The sequence below is a fragment of the Lissotriton vulgaris genome, chromosome 8 (assembly GCF_964263255.1).
Source record: "Lissotriton vulgaris chromosome 8, aLisVul1.2, whole genome shotgun sequence".
Lineage (NCBI taxonomy): Eukaryota > Metazoa > Chordata > Amphibia > Caudata > Salamandridae > Lissotriton > Lissotriton vulgaris.
Window position 1 is genome coordinate 105,299,616 of NC_141696.1, and position 26,104 is coordinate 105,325,719.

General features: G+C 50.2%; 1 protein-coding gene across 2 annotated transcripts in view; it reads right to left on the reverse strand.

The window, feature by feature from the left end:
- Positions 1 to 26,104, reverse strand: part of NUP98 (nucleoporin 98 and 96 precursor) — a 944,939-nt gene that overhangs the window by 126,962 nt on the left and 791,873 nt on the right. For both annotated transcript variants that reach the window (XM_086933760.1, XM_086933759.1), the window contains exon 29: positions 24,288 to 24,509. In XM_086933760.1, the coding sequence (XP_086789886.1) occupies positions 24,288 to 24,509 (222 nt within the window). The remainder of the gene's footprint in view (positions 1 to 24,287; positions 24,510 to 26,104) is intronic.

Genomic DNA, 26,104 nt, shown 5'->3' on the forward strand with positions numbered 1-26,104 from the left:
ATATGAAAATCCGATACCACCTTTGGAAGGAAAGATGGATGAGCCCTCATTACTACTCTGTTGTGGTGAAACACTGTGTAAGGTTCCTTGGTGCAGAGTGCTTGTATCTCGCTAACCCTGTGCGCAGAGGTTATTGCCACCAAGAAGGCCGCCTTCCAAGTGAGATGCTGCAAGGAGGCCTTGTGTATAGGCTCAAACGGTGTAGACATCAGCCTGGAGAGAACCAGATTCAACTCCCAGGGAGGAGAAGGATTTCTCACAGGGGGATAGACCTTCTTTAATCCCTGCAGGAAATCCTTAACCACTGGGACTTGAAAAAACGATGTTTGTGTAGGTGATTTTCTGTACGCTACTATGGCGGAGAGATGAACCCTAATAGAAGCGTATTTCAACCCTGATGTAGCCAAGTAAAGAAGGTATGGAAGGACTACCTCTTCTTGTCCTTTGGTGGGATCAAAGCCATGGTCCTTACACCAAATGAAAAATCTTTTCCACTTGAACGCATAAGACGCCCTTGTGGAAGGTCTCTTTGCCTCTCTTAAAATATGCATACATTCCGGAGGCAGATTTAAGTGTCCATATTGCAAGACCTTAGGAGCCATGCAGTCAGGTTCAGAGATGGGAGGTTGGGATGCAGGATCCTCCCGTTCATTTTGCTCAACAGGTCTGGCCTGCACGGCAGGCGTCTGTGTGGACACAGCGACAGATGTAACAGGTCTGGATACCACCATTGTCGCGGCCAATCCAGAGCAATCAGGATCATGTCCTTGCTCGATCTGATGAGCTTGGCCACCACCTTCGGAATCGGTGCCAGAGGAGGAAACGCATAGGCGAACATTCCTGTCCACTCCAGCAGGAGAGCGTTCCCTTGCATCCCTGGCCGGTGGAACCTGGACACGAAGGCGTGGCATTTGGCGTTTTCGTCGTCTGCAAATAAGTCTATGTCTGGACGACCCCAGCAACGGAAGAGTTCTTCGACTACTTCGTTGTTTAGCACCCAGTCTGGCTGATCTTCGAAGTGCCTGCTGAGAGCGTCTGCTTTTGTGTTTAGCTCGCCTGGAAGGTGCACTGCCACCACCGACAGTCCCCGAGCCAGAAGCCAGTGCCAGATTGTCTGGGACTCCAGAGACAGAGGGCGAGATAGAGTTCCTCCCTGCTTGTTCAGATAGAACATAGTTGTAGTGTTGTCCGTCTGAACCAGGATTTTGTCCGTTGTTATTGCTGGAAGGAACGCTTTGAGCGCCAGATGAACTGCACGAAGCTCCAGCATGTTGATGTGGTATGTCTGGAGGTTGGTCGACCAGCGACCCTGAATCTGAAGATGACCCATGTGAGCACCCCAGCCTTCTAGAGATACGTCCGTTACCACAGACAGCGAAGGAAGAGGTTGCTGAAAAGGGACTCCCTGCAGGACATTCCGAGGACGAGTCCACCACTGTACTGAGGTCAGTGCTGCTTGAGACAGGATGATTCGATCCTCCCAATCTCCTGTCGCTTGGTCCCACTGATCTTCCACAGACTCTTGTAGAGGCCGCATCCTCAACCTGGCGTTCGGTATGAGGAAGATGCAGGACGCCATGGAGCCCAATAGAGACGCTACTTCTCGCACCTTTGGACGAGGAAACTGAAGTAACTTTTTGCATTTCTGCCCCATGGAAGATAGTCTCTCATGCGAAGGAAACGCTCTTCCTAACTTTGTGTCTAGAACTGCTCCCAGATAGTGGATAGTTTGCGTGGGCTGCAGGACCGACTTTTCTGTGTTCACGTGGAGGCCGAGCCTGTGTAGTTGTTGAAGACACAGGTGACAGTCTTTGGTGGCTTGACGAGGGGACGGACTCTTCAGGAGCCAGTCGTCTAGATAAGGGTACACAAAGAGACCTTTTTTGTGTAGACATGCCGCTACCACTGCCATGCACTTGGTGAATACCCTTGGTGCGGATTTGAGTCCGAAGGGAAGCACTGGCTAGTCCATCTAAGCCAGTGGTGTGTTCTGTTCCAAGACGACGCTGGAACAAACTCAAGCTGGATGAGTTTTTTCATCTCTTATCGGCTGATCCGCTTGACGTCTCGGGCCCGCCGGATCTGGTATATGACAGGTTTAGCGACTGGGTCTCTAGGGCCTTGGACACCCTTATCCCCTTGGTGACCTGTAAAACTAGAACTGGCAAGACCAGCCCCTGGTACGACGACTCTCTGCGGGCTCTGAAGGTCTCTTGTAAGCGCGCAGAGCGGGCATGGCGCAAAGCCTATTCCAGCTCTGAGAAAGCCCTATATCGGTCAATGGTCAAGGTGTACCATCGGGCGGTATGTAGAACTCGTGCCGCTTTTTATGCGACACAATTCAGGAATAGTTCGAACCCAGCAAAGGCTATCTTCAAGGTACTGAAAGACCTCACTGCCAAAAAAGTCACAACTTCACATCAGAGCTCTGTGGAGCATTGTGAAAAGTTGGCAGAGTTTTTCCTGGAAAAGGTGAATGCCATCTATCGAGCCTTTCCTGTGGTCGTTCCCTCGGCAAATCCATTCTCTAAGCCACCACCATCTGAGGGACTATATTCTCTACCTTTACTAACCTCTGATAGCCTAGGCACTTTGGCCCGCAGAGTGAAGTCTGGGTCCCCAGAGGATCCACTTTGCCCTGAAGTGTTCAGGGACCTAGCGGCACATAACATCTCACCGCTCTGTTCCTTGGTCAATTTGTCACTTACAACTGGCGAAGTTCCATTGAGGTGGAAACGAGCCATGGTTCGTCCTATTCTGAAGAAACCTAGCCTGGACGGGAGCAAGCCGGAGAGCTATCGGCCTATTTCACTCTTGCCATGGCCGGCTAAGGTGATGGAGGCACACGTAAATGCTGTTCTCTCGGAACATCTTCGTCGAGCAGATATACTCGACGCCACGCAGAATGGGTTTAGGGCAGGTCATAGCACGGAGACGGCTCTGCTTTATATGGTGGAGCACCTACGCTCCGTGCTTGACGCGGGACAAACGGCAGCGCTGGTGCTATTAGATCTAAGCGCTGCCTTTGACACCGTCTCGCACCCTATCCTTCTGCAGCGGTTAGAGGAGGCTGGTGTTACCGGCACTGCTCTCGAGTGGTTCCGGTCGTTCTTAACCAACCGGGCCTTTAGCGTGACCGTCCCACCTTATCAGTCCAAATTCCATCCGTTGAACCTGGGCGTCCCCCAAGGCTCCTCGCTGAGCCCTACGCTGTTTAATCTTTACGTAAGGCCGCTAGCTGAGGTTGTCAAACAATGGGGTATGACCATGGTGTCATATGCCGATGACACCCAGCTAGCGGTCACGATCAGCGGGGATGCCGAAGTCGACGCTCCCAGGTTTCAACAAGGACTGAGGGCGGTCGCTAGCTGGATGACGTCCAATTGTCTTCAGCTAAACGCTAGTAAGACCGAGGTCATGGTATTTGGTAGACAGCCGGAACTGTGGGGAGAGAGATGGTGGCCGGAGGAGCTGGGTACTGCTCCCATCCCAGTCGCCGAGCTCAAGAACCTCGGGGTCTGGCTGGACCCTTCCCTTACGTTTGCATGCCACACTAAACGCACGGCTGCATGCTGCTTCGGCATCTTGCGTGGGCTCCGTCCTGTGCTAAAGTTCTTCGATGCCCCCACTAGGCAACTCATGGTCCAAGCTACAGTCATCTCCAGGCTGGACTATGCGAGCTCCTTGCTGGCCGGTTTGAATGTGGCAGAGATAGGGCGCCTGCAAAGGATCCAGAACGCCGCGGCGAGAGCGGTGGTAGGCCTTCCAAGATTCTGTCCTACCTCCAGCACCATACGGGCGTTGCATTGGCTTCCGGTGGCTCAGCGGATTCAGTTTAAGGTCCTCTGCGTCGCCTACAAGATCTTGAAGGGGTCCCCGGCAACGATCCTCACGACCCTACTGGCCAATTACATCCCAGCTCGACCCTTAAGATCAGCAGACCTCGAACTGGCTGTGGTGCCGCGCTTTAAGCGTAGTAGGGCCGGTGGACGCTCATTTCGAGTGCGGCCCGCTGCGTTGTGGAACTCCTTACCCCCGGCAATTCGCGCTATGAGCGATTTGCTTTCTTTTCGTCGCGCTGTGAAAACGTTTTTATTTCCTTAGCTGTTTGCTTGTGTTGTTTTATTTAGTTGTGTTGTGTAGCTGCCTTGTCGGGCGCCAGGACGCTCCTTAGCTGGAGCATCTGTGCGCCAAATAAAAACCACATAACATAACACAACATAACATAACATAACTTTGTACTGGTAATGCTTGTTCCCTACCAGAAATCTCAAGTACTTCCGATGACCTGGTGTTATAGGAATGTGGAAGTACGCGTCTTGTAAATCCACCGAACACATCCAATCTCCAATTTGTAGGTGAGGACATATCTGATGAAGTGCCAGCATGCGAAACTTCTCTTTGACCACCACCTTGTTGAGGGTTCGAAGATCCAAAATCGGTCTGAACTTGTCCTCTTGGTCTCTTTTGGGGACTAGAAAATACCTTGAATACACTCCTCTCCCCTTTTGGGATGGGGGTACCTCTTCGATTGCGTTTTTCTTTAAGAGGACGTTCACCTCCCTTTTGAGGAGTTTTAGATGGTACGAGCGAGTCTTTTTTGAAGGAATCGGTTGTGGTCTCTTCCGGAAACGTAGCGCATATCCATTGCGCAGTATATTCAGCACCCACCGATCTTTTGTGATGCTGACCCACTCTGCCAGGTGTTGCGAAGCACTTCCTCCCACTGGAGTGGGTAACGGCGCCAGAGGAAGCCACTGCTCAGGCCTTGCCTCCTCTAGGCGTGGCAGAGGACTGATGATGTCCGCATCTGCCCGATTTTCCTCCTCTGTATTGCGCCTTCCCTTGTGGCTTGTTTTGAGACCATTGAGGGGTTTGAACCCTCTGTTGGCCTCCCCGGTTCTTGTTGGCCTTGAAGCGTCGCTTGAACGGCTCTTTCTTTTTCTCCAGACCAACAGCCTTCACTGTGTCCAACTCTGTCTTCATGCGGGTCATTTCCTGATCGGCATGCTCCCCGAAGAGTGAAGATCCTGAAAAAGGTAGATTGAGGATGCGCTGCTGGGCATCTGGTTTGAGACCAGTTAAACGCAGCCAAGAAGATCTCCTCGCACATATTCCATGTGAGTAGGCATGTCCTGCTAGAAGGGCGTTATCTGCAGATGAACTAATCATTTGGTTCGCCACCAAACAGCCCTCCGTCACTGTCTCCTCAAAGTCCTTCTGGTCTTCCTTGGGCAATTTCTCTTTGAATCGTTCCATGGAGTCCCACAGGGCTCTATCGTTCCTTCCGAGAAGGGCTGATGCACTAGAGACTTTCAGGGATGAAGCTGCTGTGCTGCATACCCTGCGTCCCCAAGAATCTTGCGTCTTGCTGTCTTTGTCAGGAGGAACTGAAGAAGAAGGAGCGACTGTGTGATTCTTCTTAGCTGAGGCTACTATAACTGAGTCCGCAGCAGGCTCTCCCTTAACAAAGATAGGATCTGAGTCGGCCGGCCTATATTTCTTCTGGATACGTGCCGGTACCGCCCTGATCGTTGCTGGCGTGAGGAAAACCTCTTTGATTGGGTCCATTATCCCTGGAACCAATGGGAGCAAAGGCCGTGTATATGATTTGTGACAAAGGGTCTCAAAAATCACAGTAGTGGAAACCTCTGGAACAGCCATCTCTATATTAAGTTTGTGAGCCCCCCTTTGTAAGACGTCCAGATACGTGTTGACGTCGTCAAGCGGGGAAGCTCTGGAACGAGGGCTGTCTGCCAGCGTTGGAGAGTAATCCCCTTTAGAAGATCTAGACGAAGATGAAGAGGAGGATGATGGAGTTCTCCTTCTCCTGTGGTGAGATTTCTCCTTCCTCACTGGTGATCTTCTCGGTCGTTCTTCCCTTCGAGGAGAACGTGATTCTCTCTGATGCTCCCTTCGTGGAGATCTCGATCTCTCAGTCCGTACCTGCCTTCTCGGTGTTCGAGATCTGGGTTGCTCCCTCCTTGGTGATCGAGAGACCCTGGGGGTATGCGACCTGTCCGCTCGTGAGCGTGATCGGTGACTGGTAGGACTCGGTCTGTCTGCCTCTTCTGCCAGCTGCTGAAGAGGGGACCTGTGTTCTGGACTTAAGTACCTTCGTAGTCTCTCCGTCGCTCCAGAATCCTTCCATTTACTCAACGGACCATACCATCTTGGCGAGAGTCTTGCCTGTGTGATATGCCGTCGCTGGGGTGTCTTTTGCACCGGACTACTACTCCTAGAAGAGGACCTCGATGAACCAGAGGTACTTAAGGAGGAATGGTGAGAAGCAGATTGTGTCACTAGGACTGTCGAAGGCACTGAAGGAGATCTCCGTCTCACCGGTGTTGGAGGACGTCTCAAAAGTCTTTCCCTCGACTTCGAACGCCTCTGCGGCGTCGACGGAGTGATAACCTTCGACGTCGAACGCTTCGACGTTGACCTGTGGTCCCTCGACGTCGATCGGCGATGATGAGCCGACGACGGAGTCTTCTCCCTCGACGTCGAACGGCGTCGTCCTGCCTTCGACGGAGGTCTCGCCCTGAGGTCGACCGAGGTCTCGACGCCGAACGGCGTTGCCCTGCCGTCGACCGAGGTCTCGACGTCGAACAGCGTTGCCCTGCCGTCGACGGTGGTCTCGACGTCGACCGACATTGGTCTGTCGGCGACGGAGATGTCAATCGACGTTGTCCTGTCGTCGACAATGCCCTCGACGTCGACCTGACATGTGGCGACGGCGGAGGATCGGACATCCTCTACGTCGAGCGCCGACGCGCTGTCGACAATGATCCCTTCCTCGACGGCGAGCGTCCGAGGGGGCTCTTGCTCCTCGTCGGCGGAGGTGTCATACTCTTGGAAGCCTGTCGACGTAGAGACGACAGCGAGTGTGACCTGTCCCTCGACGCCGATCGTCGCCTGGTTGACGACGGCGGAGGTGACATATGTCTTGACGTCGATCTTCTCGTCGACGGTGATCTCGTGGCTTCTCTCGACGCCGATCGTCGCCTAGTTGACAGCGGCGGAGCTTTCTTCGTCGTCGGTGAACTTCTTTTCGACGACGATTTCCTCATCGACGCCGGTCCCGACGTCGACGGAGCCTTTTCTCTCGAACTGTCCATCAGATGTTATTTTTTCAGCGCCGAGCCCGGTGCTGAGGTTGATGGACGCTCTGACTTGCCTTTGGAGGGAGTTCTGGGTCTCTTTGAACTCTTCCTCTCTGTAGATCTTCCCCTCATGGATCTCTGGGCCAGACCATAGAGCCTGTTCCTCTCTCTGTCTTTAAGAGTCCTGTCAGACAGATTTTTACAATGTGAACAGTCTTTAGGATCATGATCCTCTGGGGCAAGCATAAAATACAGACCTCATGAGAGTCTGTTTTTGCCTTCTTGTGGCCACAAGAAGGGCAATCATCAAATAATGAGGGCATCCTGACAGGAAAACCTCACAAAAAATCGACTGCTAAGCAGTTATTTACTTGACCCTGATGTTAAAAGTCAAAGTAAATCAAAAAAATTGTTCTTTAGAAGATTTTCTGACTGAAAAAGGCAGAAAAGTGTGGAGCTGTGTATTCAGGGTCCTTCCTGAAGGAGCCGGAAAGAACAACTGACCTAACTGTAACCCCTGAGGCATGATGGGAAGCTAGGGGCAGAGGTGCCTTAAAGGCACAGCGTCAGTTTTAGTACATTCAGCTACAAGTTAGCTTTTCAGTCTTTTTAGACTAGGTATTTGCAATGCAGCCTGGGAGCTGTATATGCTTACAGTGTGTTATAAGAATTTCTACTGTTTTCTGAGCATTAAAACAGTTTCTAAACAAGCATTGGTGTTGTTTCTCATGTTTCTAATGCAAAATACACTGTATGGTGGAAATTCTTCACAGCATATTCCAGCTCTACTGTTTTATTTGGCTGCAATTGCTTATTTTTATATATATATATATTTATATATATAGGTCTATATATATGTGGGGCACATATAATATATTGTTTCCGGGGTCCCGCGCATGGGCGGGAATATTCTAATGCTTATGACTTTGATGAGGATCCCCTGGAAGAGAACTGTGAGTGATGCGGTGGTGCCCGTGAGTGATGCGGTGGTGCCCGTGAGTGATGCGGTGGTGCCCGTGAGTGATGCGGTGGTGCCCGTGAGTGATGCGGTGGTGCCCGTGAGTGATGCGGTGGTGCCCGTGAGTGATGCGGTGGTGCCCGTGAGTGATGCGGTGGTGCCCGTGAGTGATGCGGTGGTGCCCGTGAGTGATGCGGTGGTGCCCGTGAGTGATGCGGTGGTGCCCGTGAGTGATGCGGTGGTGCCCGTGAGTGATGCGGTGGTGCCCGTGAGTGATGCGGTGGTGCCCGTGAGTGATGCGGTGGTGCCCGTGAGTGATGCGGTGGTGCCCGTGAGTGATGCGGTGGTGCCCGTGAGTGATGCGGTGGTGCCCGTGAGTGATGCGGTGGTGCCCGTGAGTGATGCGGTGGTGCCCGTGAGTGATGCGGTGGTGCCCGTGAGTGATGCGGTGGTGCCCGTGAGTGATGCGGTGGTGCCCGTGAGTGATGCGGTGGTGCCCGTGAGTGATGCGGTGGTGCCCGTGAGTGATGCGGTGGTGCCCGTGAGTGATGCGGTGGTGCCTGTGAGTGATGCGGTGGTGCCTGTGAGTGATGCGGTGGTGTCTGTGAGTGATGCGGTTGTGTCTGTGAGTGATGCGGTGGTGTCCCTGAGTCATATGGTGGTGCCCCAGAGTGATGTGGTGGTGTTCCGTGAGTGATGTGGTAACAAAGTCCTTAATAGTGCTCCTTTTATATAACTCAGAAGGATGAAAGGCTGAAGGAACCTTCCACTTTATGAACCCGGATCCACACAATTTAAACAGAGACAGACATGTGCTGTGGATGTATTAGTCAATGAGTAACCAGGCCAGCTCTGCAATTTATATTTGAAATGGTGAAACGCTGTCATTAACTATCTGCTCTTCTTTTATTTGCTAAAGAGAGTACTAGAATGTCCAGTTTTTTTTGTAGCTTTATATAGCGCATAGTCGGCCTGAAAGTATTGGAGCGCCGTACATGAGCGCCAGATACATTACACAAAGACACATTCATTTTTGGGTAGGCACAGGGGGATTAACTGATTTGCACAGATTCAAATGAATCATGTTGGACGAGTCCCTCGAGCGCGTGCAAATGTAGTGAGCGTTTTAATTTAGTAATATGTTTGTAAAACATTTTTTTCTTAACATTTTTAAACATATATTTCTTTTCGTTTAAAAAAAATACCTGGGTATTAAAACACTACCCAACCTAATACCCCTATATCCCAAGCATCCCGCTCCTAAAGGATGGTTTTGTATTTTCTTATAAAATATTGTTCATTATGCATGTTTAATGGGATGAGCATCAAAATGTAATACTCTGATATTTTATTTCAAGCCAGACAAAAAAAGACATGGGTATTAAAACAGTACCCCACCCAATACCCCAGCATCCCGAACATTCCACTCCTAAAGGTTAGCGTACTATTTTCTTATAGATAATTGTTAATATTTACAAAATTAATGCAATGACTCCTCTAATTGAATTTAATACTCTGGGCTTTTTACAAAGAAAAATATCTGGGTATTACACCAATTCTCTTACATCCTAAACATCCCGCATAAAAATAATCATGTACTTCATCCAAAAAGTACTTCATCCTATTAAACATAACATTAACCATAGTAAGTTCAAAATATTTTAATAAATAAAAAATGCCCAATTATTAAAATGAATTCTATTTTTAACCATCGTTAAAAAATATTTCTGTACATCAAACCCCTCCACACACACACAAAACATGCCATCAAATTCTATATATTAATTATGCATTTTTATATGTTGATTAAATCAGAACGTAGGTGCACACTTGACTGAGCTGACTTCCAGGAAACAGCCCAAGAAAGTGAACTGGGCTGACACCTGTCAGAAGGCTATAGATGCCCTGAAGACTGCCATGTGCACAGCACCCGGTGCTTCAGGCGCCCAACATCTCAAAGGAATTTATTGTCCAAACAGACGCTTCAGAGCATGGTGTGGGGGCTGTTCTTTCACAGATTAATGAGGAGGGACTAGACCAACCAGTAGCCTTCATCAGTAGTAGGTTACTTCCATGGGAACAGAGGTGGAGTGCAATGAGGCATTTGCTGTGGTCTGGGCACTGAAGAAGTTGAGACCATAATTGTTTGAGACTCACTTCCGTCCCCCTCAGATGGTTAATGCAGATGGCGGGTGAACCCAAAATTGTTGAGGTCGTCCATTTCCCTACAGGGGATGGACTTTACGGTGGAGCACTGCTCTCATACAGAACACGCCAATGCTGATGGTCTGTCCAAATTTTTCTGCCTTCGGGAACAGAACTCCTAAGGGGAAGGGTAGTTCTCCCCACATTTCAGCTGGAGGGGACACGTAAAAGACCTGGTACCATTGGCGTGAGTCTCCTTTCCATTTTTTACTGATTGCCTCCTCTGGTTTTGATATGTTTTGCTGCTTTAGATGGTTTGGGCACTGTGCTACTGCTATTCAGTGCCACAATGCTCCCTATGTTGAATTGTTGCACAAGTTACTTACCTTCGGTAACGATATATCTGTAAGAAACATTAGTTAGTGTTCTATTCCTTGCATTAGAATATCCCCAGGCGTCAGACTGGATCCGGAAAGTTCGTCAGCAGTAACCCTGCGCGTCGGTAGACGTCGTCTTGCGGCTCCGCATCCTTCGTCAGCGTCATGATCGCCGGAATGACGTCCCCAGAGTACTTAGACGCCGCCCTCGTGTGCTGATGTCAGTTCTGTACATAGCTTTCCGTGCCAGGAACGCAGAGCCAAGCAAGAAACCGACACTGGTGTCATGAAACTAGGGCCCTGACAGGGAAATTCCTTAACCCTAGATATCGGTTCGCAGAACGGGGAGGATGGGTGGGGTGGTAAGGAATCTAAAACTAACTAATGTTTCTTACAGATATATCGTTATCCAAGGTAAGTAACTTGTGCATCTGAAAGAAACACGTTAGTGTTAGATTTCTTACCTTAGAATAGATACCCCAGCAATACCAACATCGGTGGGGGGTCTGCGGAACACAATCACACCAGGAAGTCCTGGAGAACTGAACGGCCAAAGAAGCTGTCTCTCCTGACTTGGCTGTCCAGGCAGTAATGCTTGGCAAACGTGTGCAGCAAGGCCCACGTAGCTGCCTGACAAATGTCCTGCAAAGGGACTCCCCGACCCAGGGCAGTAGTAGCCGCCGTGGCCCGAGTGGAATGGGCGCGCAGCCCTACAGGAGGTTCCTTTTTAGCCAAGGAATAACAGATCTTGATGCACAAAACGACCCACTGAGAGATGGTCCATTTGTGCACAGCCCGTCCCTTCTTAGCGCCCACTTAGCCAACAAAAAGTTGTTCGTCCACCCGGAACTGTTGTGTGCGGTTCAGGTAAAAAGAGAGCACATGTTTTGGGTACAGACGTGGAGCCTCTCCCTCTTTCGAGGGATGCGGAGGTGGATAGAACGTGGGCAAGGTAATGGTCCGTCCGATGTGAAAGGCAGTAACCACCTAGGGTAGAAAAGAAGGACGAGTCCTCAGAACAATACAAATAGAGGTGGGGTCGCACACCACTCACACACCAGCGGGATCGCCCCTAAGGACTGTGGTCAGTGTAGTTCGTATTCTCGTGTTCCGCGATGCATCTTCTTTCGATTCTCTGCTATCTTCGCTTTCTTCGCCATCCCTGTACAAGTGTTTCGGGGTATTTACCCCTCATCAGCAGGGATTAGGCCATCTTCTTATCTTCTGGGGTTGCCGGTGGCTGAGTCCTCAGAACAACTTTGTCCGGATGGACAGAGAGGAAAGGAGGCTTAGAAGAAAGAGCCTGGAGCTCACTCACTCTTCTGGCAGAGGTTATGGCAACAAGCAGTCTTTAGAGTCAGAAGACGTAAAGGGCAGTTATGAAGTGGCTCAAAAGGAGCACACATTAGATAGGTTAACACCAGATTCAAGTCCCACTAAGGCATTACAAAGGGAACAGGAGGAAACATGTGAGTAATGCCTTTCAAGAATCTATTTACAACAGGGGACTTCAAAAGAAAAGGCTGATCAGGAAGCCTCAAGACGGCTGAAATGGCCAAAAGATATCCCTTGATAGTGCCCAGAGCAGAGCCCTGCTGGGCCACGGAAAGAAGAAAGAGGAAAACCGCTGAAAGAGGGGCAGAGAGGATCCACAGCCTTTGCTGTGCACCATGCCACAAATTTGTTCCACCTGCAGGCATATACGGTTTTTGTGGAGGGATGCCTGGCTGCCAGAATTCCATCACAGTGCCCAATCCGGAGCCACAAGGATGACATCGGGCCCGGTCGCGCCTGATCATCTTAAGCACTCTGCGCAGAAGTGGTATAGGCGGAAAGGCGTACAACAGACCGCAACTCCACTCGCAACGAAAAGCGTCTCCGAGCAAGTGCCGCCTTGGAAATTCCAACACTCAGAACTTTTGTCATTGCACGTTCTCTTCGGTGGCGAATAGATCTAACCAAGGCTCTCCCCACTGCCGAAAGAGACCTTGCGCCACGTCCGAGTTCAGACGCCACTTGTGATCCATCATGCACGGACGCCTGAGTTCATCCGCCCTGGCGTTCAGGGAACCTGCCAGGTGTTGAACCACCAGGGTGATGCCCTGATGTTCCAGCCATGTCCAGAGGTGCAGAGCCTCCTGACATAGGGTCTACGACCCCACCCGCCCTGTTTGCTGCAATACCAAATGGCGGTAGTTTTGTCAGTTAACACCTGCACTACACTTCCCGGACAGAGGGAAGGAATGCCTTCAGTGCAAGTCGGATCGCCCGCAGCTCCAGAAGGTTGATATGGAGTCGGGACTCCGCCGGAGACCAGAGGCCTCTGATCTCAGCCTCTCCCATGTGCCCCCCCCATTTCCAGGAGGGACACATCCGTCACCACTGTGTGCTCCGGTTGGGGAAGGGAGAGGGATCTGCCACTGACCCAATAGCGGTCCGCAAGCCACCACTGCAACTGTCTCGCAGTGCCCTCCGAGATCAGGACGTGGTCAGACAGGTTGCCCTGATGCTGTGCCCACTGGAACTTTAGGTCCCACTGCAGAGCCTGCATACGCCACCTGGCGTGATGTACCAGCAGGATGCAGGAGGCCATCAGTCCCAAAAGCCATAGGGTCAACCTGACCGAAACTCGGGATAAAGGCTGAAAGATCGGAATCAGAGCCTGAATATCCCGAACCCGCTGCTCGGGAGGATAAGTCTGAAACTGCGCAGAGTCCAGAACCGCTCCGATGAAGAGGAGCTTCCGAGAGGGACTCCAGTGTGACTTCGGCACATTGATGGAGAACCCCAGCGAATGCAGGAGGTCAGCCGTAATCTGGAGGTGGGAGAGGATTGCTTGGGGCGAGCCCACCTTCAACAACCAATCGTCGATAGGGGAAGACGGGAACCCCTGATCTGCGCAAATGAGCTGCGACCACCGCCATCACTTTTGCAAACACCCGAGGGGCACTGGTGAGGCCGAAGGGGAGCACGGTAATCTGAAAGTGCTTGTGGCCCACCGTGAACCGCAGGTTGCGCCGGTGGGCCTGCAGGACGGGAATATGGAAATAGGCATCCTGCAAGTCCAACGCTACCATCTAGTCTCTAGGGTCTAGGGCAGCCAGAACCTGAGCTAACGTCAGTATCTTGAACTTCTCCTTCCGGAGGAAGGCATTGACGCTCCTGAGGTCCAAGTTAGGGCGCAGGCCCCCTTTGCCCTTCTTGGGAACCAGAAAGTAGTAGGAATAACAACCACGTCCTACTCCTGGCCCAGGAACGGGCTTGATGGCCCCCTTGGCCAAGAGGGCCGTAACCTCCTCCTGCAGAAGTTGCAAGTGATCCCCCGACATGCGGTGGTACTGTGGTGACATGGCTTGAGGGGGTCGCCTCAAAGGAGAGGGTGTAGCCCCTTCAGACGATTTGCAGCACACACCTGTCCGCAGTGATGGTATGCAAGTGGAGTCGGTGAAGGCGAACCCTGCCTCCCACTGGCGTGGAATGGGCCTGAAAGCGCAGACTAGGAAGGCTTTGAGGCTGATGCTGTGGACGTGGACTGACCGGCTCTGACCCGCGGCGGGCTCCGCGACCGCGTTGAGGTTGGTTCTGCGGCCTGTGGCTGGATAAACGTGAAAGGGACGAAAAGCAGAAGTTTGCTGGCGCTGGGCTGAAAGGCCCAAGGACTTGGACGTAGCTCCAGCATGCTATCTGCCTTGTTGCCAAAGAAGCGACGGCCATCAAAGGGCATTTATTTTTCACATTTTTAAAGCGCACTGTTACCCGGAGGTGTCCTGGCGCTGTATGACTGAGAAAGCATGTGTTACATCAGGGAAATCAGTTTGTAAAAAGCCAGGTCTTCAGAGCTCTTCTGAACGATAGAAGGTCTTGTGTCTGTCTTAAGCTGGGCGGTAGAGAATTCCAAGTTTTAGCTGCTCCCAAGGAGAAGCTTCTACCCCCCCAACGAGCTTTCCTGACTCTAGGGACTACCACCAGCCTTTGCTCAGCCGATCTAAGAGCTCTTACTGGTTTGTACCAGTGAAAAAGCGCTTTCAAGCATTGAGGGCCCAGGCCGTTGAGTGCCTTGAAGACTATGCACAGTGATTTAAATATTATTCTTTTCCGGACTGAGAGCCAGTGTAGCATCACCAGGTCCCGCGCCACCGAGTCACGTTTGGACGTTCCTGTGATCAAGCGGGCTGCTGCGTTTTGCAGAATTTGCAGTTTATTAAGAATTCCCTGTTGTGCGTTTAGGAGCAAACTATTGCAATAGTCTAGGCGAGATAACACTAGACTGGTAACCACTGTCTTTTTATGCTCTTCTGTAAGAAGCGGTATAACTTTCCGTATTGTTTTAAGCATAAAATGGATGGATGAGGAAAGGGTGTTTATTTGGGGCCTGAAGGATAGCGAGTCATCCATCATGACTCCCAGATTTTTAACTTCCGTGACCGGTATCGGAGGAGTCCCCATTTCCTCTGGCCACCAGCGGGGGGACCAGAAATTATCTCTGGTACCAAAAAGCAAGACTTCAGTTTTCGCTGAATTCAGTTTTAGGCAGTTTTCTGCCATCCAAGAACTGACTTCACGCATACAGCCTCTGAATCTGTCTGCTGTGTGTTCTGTTTGACCCGGAAGTAGCGACACCACTATCTGGGTGTCGTCTGCATACAATGTTAATTGGAAGCCAAAGGATCTAATCACTGGCGCAAGGGTGGAAACAAACATTAAAAAGGGTGGGGCTCAGGGAGGACCCCTGAGGGACGCCACAGGGGAGTACAAAAGGGTCGGACTCAAAGGTGCCTAATGCTACCTTCTGAGACCTTCTGGATAGGAAGGCATGTAGAATTTTAAGAGCCTTTCCTTGTATCCCACAGGCCCTCAACCGGTCCATTAAGTTTATGGTGGACCGTGTCGAAGGCCGCAGACAAGTCTAGTAAGATCAGAGCCGCTCTACCTCCTGTATCCATTATTGATCTAGTGCTCTGGACATCCCCTGAAAAGTTTGTGGACCTCAGCCAGATGTGACGACGAATCGCCACCGTTGTTGAAATCGCTCTGCCCAGCGAGTCCTTGGTGTCAAGTCCACATCGAATGGAGTATCGTGATGCATCCCGCCCCTCAGCAAGAGCTTGGGCGAGGCGTTTCCTGGCCTCCTCCAGACACTGGGGCAGCACGTCCGCGCCACCGTATCCCACAGAGAGTGGGTGTAACGGCCCAAAAGGCATGCAGTATTAATGGACCGCAACGCTAGACTGACAGAGGAAAACAGTTTCTTGCCAAACTGATCCAGCCTTTTGGATTCCCGATCGCTGGGTGAGGTAGGGAATGAGGTTTGGGACGTGGAGGCCTGAAAAACCAGGCTCCCAGGGGTGGGATGTACGGACAGAAAGCAGGGGTCGTCCGGAGCCGGGCGGTGGTGCCGGCCACGTCCCGATCCACTGGAGGAACTGTGGTGGACTTGGACCAAGTGACCAACAGACTGTCAGTGAGGGCTTCATTAAACTGCAGCATAGGCGCCGAAGTGGTTACTGGCGGTTGAAGCACCTCGGTGAGGAGGTTAGTCTTCACAGCCGCTGCAGAGAGTTCAAGGCTCAAGGCCGCAGCCACCCTGCGCAGCACCACAGCATAAACTGCCCCCTCACATAGGGAGGAAGAGAAAACTAGTGCCAGGCGAAATGTCTAGACCACTGGCATCCCCCAGCTCATCTGCCCAGTCCTGACTTAACTGGCATTGCTGTTCCAGAGGGTCCTCAGACCCCTCCCAGTACCCCCTCCATCATTGTCCTGATAAACAGGCCGAGACCGGGCCGGGGCTGAAACTGGGGACGGCGTAGTCAGAGGACGGCGCCGGGGGCGCCACCGAGGGGGTCAGCGCCGGAGGAGTCGTAAGGTCATCTGGTGTCGAGCAGGATCCAGGTCTGCATCCCACAGGGTCCTGCGACGCCGGGACCGTAGTCGCCAGCGGCACCTAGGCCGAAGCCATCGGCAACACAGGGGTAGGACCCCCAGTCGGACCCACAAGGCCCGAAGGCACGCCTTTGGGTCGCGACGGCGGAATGAGTCCTCATGGCCACGAGGAAGTCTCAAATCTGCTCCAGAGTCGCATCAAGTCCAGGGACCAGAGGGTGTGGGGCTGGATGAGACTGCACAGGCCCTGCCGAAGCAGCGTGGGAGGTGCCACCCGAACCCTCTGCTGAGTCACTCGGCCGGCAACGGGAAGTCTAAGAGCGAAGATGCTTCTTCGACTTCTTTTTGCCATGCCTCTACTTACCCGAATGAGAGGACTTGGATCCAGACGATCGATGAGGACTGGGACCACGAGGGTCGCGGAGCAGACTGCCGGAGCTCGAGCAGAATACGGGAAGGCTCCCGCCTAGCCTTCGACGTCAAGGCCCGGCAATCTGTGCACGACTTGTCATCTTGGTCGGCCCCCAAACAGTAGAGACACCGGCGGTGGGGGTCAGTAACCAACATCAGTCAATGACAGGCGTCACACAGCTTGAAACCGGGCATCCCTAATGGCACCAGGAGTCATTGTCGACTCGAAAAAGATAGACAAAAATGTCCAAAAAGTTAGTAAAAAATGACTAAGGGTACACTCTTCCCGGATCTGCGCTTGCTGCCGCGGAAAAAAGAACTGAGGTCAGCATGCGAGGGCGACGTCTAAGTACTCCGGTGACGTCATTCCGGCGATCACAACGCCGATGACAGACGCGGAGCTGCAAGACTACGCCTATCGATGCGCAGGGGTACTGCTGAAGAAAACTTTCCGGATCCAGTCTGACGCCTGGGGATATTCTAAGGTAAGGAATCTAACACTAATGTGTTTCTTTCAAATGTATTGATTAGTGACTCCATGATTGGCTTATTTGATTAACTTGTCAGACCCTACTACAGTGCACCTTAGTACCCAGGGCCTGTAAATCAAATGCTGCTAGTAGGCTTGCAGCACTGATTGTGCCACCCTCAGAAGCAGCTTGTAAAGTGTGTCTCAGGCCTGCCATTGCAGAGCCTGTGTGCAGTCTAGTACTGCCATGTCGACTTGGTAAGTGCACCCACTAGCCAGTCCCTAAAACCTTCCATACTCTACATAACAGACACCCCTTAGGTAGGCCCAAGGGCAGGGTGCATTGTATGTAAGGGGTAGGACATGCTGATGTGTGTGGCATGTCCTGATAGTGAATTACAGACATTTTTGTTTTGCACTATTGCAAGGTTACCTGTCCCCATAGGCCAGAATGGGCAGTTTGATTATAACACCTTATAATCCTAACTGACCCAGGGAACATGGTAGAAATTCGAGATTAGTATGCCTGAACTGATAAAATACATATTTTAGTGAAATTGGTTTTAACATTCTGTGTTTCAAAATACCACTTTTAGAAAGTAGGTATTTTCTTGCCTAACTATCAACGCCTGCCTCTGCTAGGTTGTGTAATCCTTGTCTGGAGTTTGAGTGACAGAGGCTGGGAATTCCAGGAGACAGAGTGAGTCAGCCCAGTGCTTAATGGAGAGGTGGGAGGAATTGCACCTGGGACCTGAATAGGGCTGTGCCTGCATTCCACAATGCTGGCTCAACCTCCTGTGGTGTGTCTGAGGACCCTGGCCCAACCTGACAAAGGAAAGGAGTCCTGTAAACAAAGTGCTCCAAGACTGCATAGAACTGGTTTGGACTAGGTACAGACACTCTGCCTTCAGAGACAAAGGATTTTGGGGTATAAAAAAGGGGACCCAGACCTCAAATCTTTAGATCACTTCTGGGAAAACAAGACAAACCTTTGCCAAGGAGAAGAACCAAGGAAGCTGCCGGAGTTTGGACTGGCCCGCTGCCTGTGTGCTGTTTGCTGGGATGGCCTGCAGTGGTCTCTTAATGCCAAGGAAAGGAGAAGGAACTTTTAAAGGACTTTCATCATCTTGCAGAAGATAAGCCTGTCTGCTCGTGCCAAGCTACCAAGGGGGTGAGCAGGGGTTATCCACGAGTGTAATCACCTTTCCCTGACTAGAAGCAAGGGTCCCTATTTGGTCAAAGGTACCAACCTCTGCCACTAGAGACCCCCCCAGGTCCAACAGCCACCAACCTGCTAGAAACTCAAAAGAAAAGGTTAGGAGATTAAAACTGAAGGCAAACAGGAAATCTACAGCAAAAACAACTCGTACAATATGAGCCTACTTGTCATACTATCTCCTAACTATGTCTAAGGTAAGGCAGAAAAAACATCCATCGTGTTTTTATTCTGTTTTCAATACACTATTCTATTTAGCTTTCATTAGCGCATTTAATATTGCCTTCAAATTACACAAACTTTGGGTTCTTTGGTGTAGGAAAGTAGGATCTGCTTTCATGATTACTACTACTTTTTGCTGGTGTTACTCTGTTTTCCGACTAGTTTTACTGGGATCCTGCTAATTGGGATCCCAGTCACGGTGCTTTCTATCTAAATTGGACTGTGGTAAGTACTTGGTACCTTCCCAATTGACTACTGGTGTACCCTTCTAAGTCCCTAGTATATGGCACTAAGGTACCCCGGCATAGGTACACCAGGGGTCTCCCATGGGCTGCAGCTTGCATTGTGCTACCCATGAGAGACCACTCAAACTGTGACTATAGGCTTGCCTTGGCAGCCTGTGTAAGCTGGTACTAGCACCACTTACATCAAATGTAAGTTTTCTTATATCTGAGGTCACTGCATTTAAAACCTACAAGTCTCCCCTAAGGTGGGCTTTTCAGTACTGAAGGTAGGGTCTAGGTTATATGTGTGAAGGTGCCCCAGCAAGAGCAGGACACCCACTACAAACCCCGGAGTTGATTCTCCAGGATTTGTAAGTGCGGTCAACCATTTCTATACATATAGTGGCATTACGTAATGGCTATTTATTGGCTGTCCCGAATCAGGGCATGTTTCGTATCAAACATTACCAGTGTTGGAGGTATGATTCCATGCACCAGGGAGCTTCCCCGGAAACCCCCAGTGTTCCCGTTAACAGCCTTTCAAGGTCTGCCAGCAAGCTAGTGCTGCGGCGACCACAGACATGATTCAGCCCTTCTGCCGAGCTCGAGCAGGGGAAGGTAGAATAGGTTTCCTGTCACAAGGAGGTGTGACCACCTCCCAGTCAGGACTTAGTGCGCGCTGGGGGCGCTTGCCAGTGCCACCAGACTGCTTTTTGAGGGGCCCATTTGGTGCCCTCCTTTTATACTCCAGTTGTGAACTGTTCAGGGAGCCCTTGGCTCCTACTATGGCACTAAACTGGACAAAGGACATAGGAGTATCCTCCCCTAAATCCAGTACCTCCTCTGGGCGGGAAGCTTGAATCGTCCCAACCCTTTCCCTAGAGTACATAAGGGCGTACCTATGGATGGCTCTTCAGATTCGTCGTGGGACAAGATTCAAACCCTAAACCACTTCAACTTTGACCGTCTGGGCACCTTGGACTGCGCTTGGAAGTGAGACTGCATCAAGGAACATTCCTGCTACTCCTGGTCTCGCTGTTTGGCAAGTCTTCGTCATCCGTGACTATGCTTCATCCAGGTTCCTCTCCAGGCCTGTGGGCATCAAAGACACTCAAAAGAATCTCCCTCCCTGCAGGCCAAGCAACGAAGCTGACAAGTCTGCTGCGCAAGACATCGTACAGACTCCGAAAGGCTGAGCAACACAGGTAGTGGTTCTGCAACTCCAGAGGCCTATCCTCTCAGCAAGTTTGAGATCAGTAGCCCTCTTCGGAACCGTTGGATACGAATGTCTGTCTTTGTTCTCACCACATCCTCTGCTCCATGGGCCTGCATCTCTGGTGAGCTGCTCAAGGTCGTCTTGAGACTCCTGTGCCTTAGGCCTGTGGGTCCTCTTGAGGTTCTTCTCTGGCTTTAGTGGGTTCCCTTACTTGCTCAAACCCCGCTCTGACTCTCCTGCAATTGGCGAGTCCCTTGCTGTTCTAAACATTACACCTTCTTAGTTTATCACATCTGTTGCTGCTGACAAAGCTTGTTGGTGTTACCGCCGGACACCGACCCCCTGGTTCTCGACTTCCGACATGGGACAGCTTGTGAATGGCTTCTGTCCTTCCACAGTGTCGCCTGGTCCTCACAGCTGCAGCGTCAATGTCACCGTCCTCACTCCTGCATCTTCCGTCATCTGTATTCCATGCCTCCTGATCGACATTCGAGTGGTACAGACTGTCCCCTCTGCTTGCAGGTACTCCTCTTCAAAAAACCATCCTTGGATTTCACCGGACTCTTGCACCATCTTTAACAGCTGTATTTTTCCTGAAGTTGTCCATTGTGGTCTATGGCGGTTTCAAACGCCACTTCGCACCTATTCACCCGACTTCCCTGGTGCAGGTGTCTTGGTTACTGGGGTATTCATGGGTGGGGTGGCTCTCCAACCTTCTGCCTTCCAAGAGGTTTCTTCAAGGTCCTCTGGGAAGGGTCCTACAGTCAGACCATTTTCTCATCCCTTTTTCTGCTAACCTGGCTTGCCTGTGCGTGCCATATACTTTCTAAAAAGTGTGAGAAAGTGGCTCTATTTTTACTGGACCAGAATAAGGTACAGTGTGTATAGAGTCCACAAACCCCAGAGGTATAACAGAGGTTAAAGTCAGGGCTGACCTTACTCTCAAAAGTGGTAGCTTGGTCGAGCAGTTAAACAGTGCCAGAGGACAGTGTAAAGCATTTGTTGTACACACTCAGTAAGCAAAAGGTTTCACACACTCAAGGACTGAACTCCAGGCCAATTGTTTTTATATCAACAGATATAGTTGTTTTATTTTTAGAACCAACAGGTATCAAAATATACTTTTCTCGAGAGGAGTACTCTCATGCAATTACTTTGCAAAGAGGCAAAAAGCTTTGTGAACACAATAGATACAGGGGTTGCAGTAGGCAACAATTCTAAACACACTATAGCATTGAGCTTAATGGGTTTTCATCATATAAGTACAGTTGATTACTTTGTAGATTACTTTGGTAGTTCCAGGACTGGATCCTAGGATTCAGTCCTGGGGTCTAAGCTGAAACCAATTTAGTAAATTGTTTTACTTATTGTAGTGATTTTCCAGGAATATAAAGCGGTTTTAAAAGTTCACACTTAGAAACTTTTCAATGAAAATCTGGCAATGTTATCCAATGGGAGAAAATTCAGGTTGCAGGTAAAGTACTATCTGGTTACTTTTGTAATCTACTACTGGGCTCCTAGGTCAGCACTAGGGTTTCAACTTAAAACAGGTAAGTAATTACGTTTCAGTATTTTGTATGATTTTTAAAGAATATTTCAAGTTTTCAAAAGTAGACAGAAGAAATTTAATAGAAAAGCAGACAATGGATTCCTATGGAGAAAATACAGGATACTAGTAAACCCGGTAAGGATTACTTTTGCAGTTCAGTACTGGGCTACAAGGTACAGTACTGGCTTCTCTCCTGAGCACAGGTGAGTACTTCGGAATTCGGTTGATTATATATGAATATTTTAAGTTTTCAAAAGTAGACACTTGAAAGATTTTTAGAGTCAAACCAGTCAATGGCAGGTAAGTGAGTTATCGGTTTCCAGGTGAGTACTCGACTGGTGAAGTTAAGATTCTGGGCATAGACTCATGGGTCCCTCAGGGTCAGGTAGGTACACCGGGGCAGCTGGGTGCAGAGGTAGTTAGGCACAATGTTATCCAATGAGGGGCAGGGGACTCCGGTTGGTGGCTGCTGGCTAGCAGGCCACGCGGCTGTGGGAGCTGGGCTCCTGGTCACTTTCTCAGGGCAAAGGGGGAAGCAGGATAGGGCAAAGGTTGCACTTGGGTGGCTGGGTGCAAGGTGCTTTTGAGCCGTTGGGAGCTCAATGTTATTTAATGGGAAAGGTAAAAGAAAAGATGAACAAAGGCTGCAGGCTCGGGGAGGAGACTCTTCAAGGGCGACCACCACTTCTAGAGGTATGTTGGGATCTTGGAGCACAGGTAGGTACCCCAAAGGAAGGCGCAGGGGGCTGCAGGGCGCCGGGTGCAGGTGTGTCTTTAGGTGTCGGAAAAGCATACCCTCGGCTGGTCGCGGTTGGGGGGCCCATGGTTCTGTGTCTGCAGGCGTTGTTCTGGGTCGTCGAGGATGGTCTTTGGGCACTGGACTTCGGGTCCAACTCGCCGTGGGGACGTCCTCGTGGTCTTGGATCACTTTGGCACGGGCCGGGCTCGGCGGGTGCAGGGTGGGCTGGTCCGGAGCTTTCTGGTTGGCACCAGGGGTGTGGTTGCAGCAGAGCCTTTGCTGATGGGAGTCCCCATCTTCGAGAGGGTCAAGGCAGGCGGGTCCTCTGGTTGCTGTCCGCAGGAGTCGCCGGGATTAGTCAGGAGCAGGTTCCAGGGTCAACAGGCCGATAGGGCTGGGGCCAAGTCAGTTGTCGTCGTCCTGTTAGCTGCACGGCCTGGATCCAAGGGGGGCCTGCTGCGCCGGAACTGCCGGCAGCGAAGACCTAGGCCCCCCAAACGAGTCCGCAGGGCCTGAAGGCGAGCCGGAGGGGTCGATACGCCCAAAGATGGCATGCATTGCCTTGTAGAACATACAAAGCTGGGCAGGGGTCGCTCCGAGTCCCAGAATGGGAGGAAAGCTGGCAGTCTACCTCCGTGCGCGGAGCCGCTGGAGTGGCACCACCTGCGTGCTTAGTCGGACCGGCTGACCAACTAGGTGAAGTCGAAGAGTGATGATGCTTTTTTGACTTCTTATGCTTCTACTTACTCGACCCAGAGTGCGAAGACTTCGATGATTTTGAACCGGAATGGTGGTGGCTCCGCGACTGGTCCCTCGACCTCCCTCTCGACTGGGACCTCGAACGGCGCAGAGCCGACTGTCTGCGTTCAAGCAGCTCTCGGGACCGTTCAAGCAAAGCCTTCGGCGCCATCAACAGACAGTCGGAGCACGACTTTGGGTAGTGGTCGCGCTCCAGGCAAGAGGCACACGCAGTGCCGATCAGTCATCGACATCAGTCAGGTACAGGAAGCGCAGACCTTGAAGCTGGGCATCCCTCGTGCACCTGTTTTGAGTCGGATACTCGAAACAAGAAGTCGACAAAAGTCAAGAGAAACGTAGTAAAAAAAATGACTGAGGTACTGCTTTTCCCGGATCTGCACAGGCTGGCGAGGAAAAAGAAAGAACTGACGTCAGCGTGCAAGGGCGGCGCCTAAGTAGATGACGCAGTGTCATCCCGGCGACCATGATGCAGACGACTGCCACGGAGCCGACCTGCTCCACATTCCGACGCGCAGAGGTACTGCTGACGAAAAAACTTTCCGGATCCGGTCTGGCGCCTGGGGGTTATTCTAAGGTAAGGTATCTATAACTGACGTTTTTTTCTTTCAGATTTCAACTTTTAAAATGAAGTACATACTGTCAAACAGAAATAATACAACACTTTCTTGACATCAATGTTATCTGAGCAAGCCGTATGCACAGTTATATCCCTACATCTGTCAAATCCAAAGCAGTCTGCCCAAAACCAATGCCCAGAACAAGTAAAGTTGTATTAACCCACCCAGACAGAAGTGTACAATAATTCCTTTTTCTGTTTTACCTTATGTGCACAATGAAGGGCCTAAAAATGTTGAAAAAACAATTAAGTATAAAGCAAACCAAAATGACAGAATTCACATTAAATAAAACAAATACTTCTTAGGGAACATTTTACATCTCAAACTCTGGGTAAGAGTAGATGTTAAGCAGTTTCATAATAACCAGTCAGTTGTTCGTAATCCATAAAGCAAGCTTACTGTGCATTTGTGATGTGTAAAAGAACGAAAATCGCCCATTGCCACAGTCCCGCATTCTCCAGCTGGGCAGCGTAACTGGCATGCAGCACTCCCTGGCTTTGCTCTGATAAATGGGTATAGTTCAAGGCCTGTAGTACTGTCCACAAGTGCCAACTGAGGCGGTAGTCCAGGGGGTCAGAAGTCACGCTGCTAGGATCAAGCAACTGATAGAGCTCATAATGCCTACAAAAAATAAAATAGAAACAACATTTTCATTACATTGTGGCTCATGCCTCGCTAACCACCAGGAGTGTGAACGAGGAATCAGTAACAGAAATTAACATCTACTTACCTATAGTAAAAGCATTGCTGTTTGATATTCTACATTCACAGGCAGTGCATTGATGACATTTAGTGGTTGGGCTCAGAAAAGTATCTTGGCATTGAACAAATTAGTTACCTTTGATAACGCTGTATCTGATAGACAGGATTTAGTTGGAGATTCTTTACTTCAAATCCTCCCAAGGTGCCAGAGTGGATCCAGATACTTTTCTTCCCCCACAGCACATCAGCAGAGTCCATATAATTTCCCAGTCGACACGCTAACGTCAGTTTCCTCTGTGACTAATGTCCGTGCTTGAAAAGTGGAGCCACAGATAGAAACTACCTATTGGAACAGTATGCCAAGATCACAGACATGTGTCACAACCCTACTGAATCAAAATTTCAATAAGAAACAGCCAACAAATGCAAGACAGAAAGCAGGAACAGCAATGTCCTATCATCCTCCAACGAGATAGACATGGCCTTCAAGAATACAACCATACAGGACGCAGCAGTATCCAGATATGAAACCAGAAGAACCTGTGACACAACAAGGATATCCGCAAAGAGGAATATCCCATATCGGGCTCAATATGAAAGAGAGAAAGAACGAAAGAAAGAAAATAGTTTGCAGAGTGGGGAGGATGGGAAGGGCGTAAGGAATCTGCAGCGAAATCATTTCTCTACCAGAAAGAGCGTTAGCCAAGTTAAGTGACTTGTTCATCTGATGGAGACATCTAGCCGCAGATTCCTTGCTTAGAATCTGCTACTCAAGCCATATAATCCCCAGAGGGACTGCACACTGAAACTACAAAAGAATACAGAAGTAAAATAACCAGGTCCAGAAGACAATGAGACAGAAAGAAAAGCTGAGGAAAACATGAAACTCAGCTCTAAAAGTCCCACATAAGGGACCAGACTCAGAAGAATCATACACCGAAAATCATGGGAGCAGAATGTAGGTTAATCAGACACGTCACTGCCTAAGGAATTGAACAGGAGAAACAATAAAGTTTTGATCCGCAACAACATCTGACTCATAATGTAGCAATAACTGTGCACGGACCCACAGGACAGACAAAATAACTAACAATGTTAGGAGAAAACATCCATGTCAAGAAGAAAACGCCAATAAATGATCTAACAAGGCCATAAGAGATCGTGGAACTAATCTAGGAGATTGAACAGGTACTGTGGATCATTGAACCTCTAAAAAGCAAGCATGTGCAATGCAATAGGTCTCGCATTACTGATAGTTTTAGGTACTGGCTTTGCAAATAATAATGCAACGCCAATAGCTCATACTTTCAGTAATGCCAGACCTACTGCATTGTAAATGCTTGCATAGTGAGCCAGGAACCAGCATTGTATTTCTCGGCGCAGTACCGCAAGTTGCTCCTAGATGTCCCTAGTGAGCAAGGTACTAGCACTGCATGTCTAGGTGCAGTAATGCAAGCTGCTCCTAGAGGTCCCTAGTGAGCAGGTTTGAGAAGTTGCTGCTGCTACATTAAAAA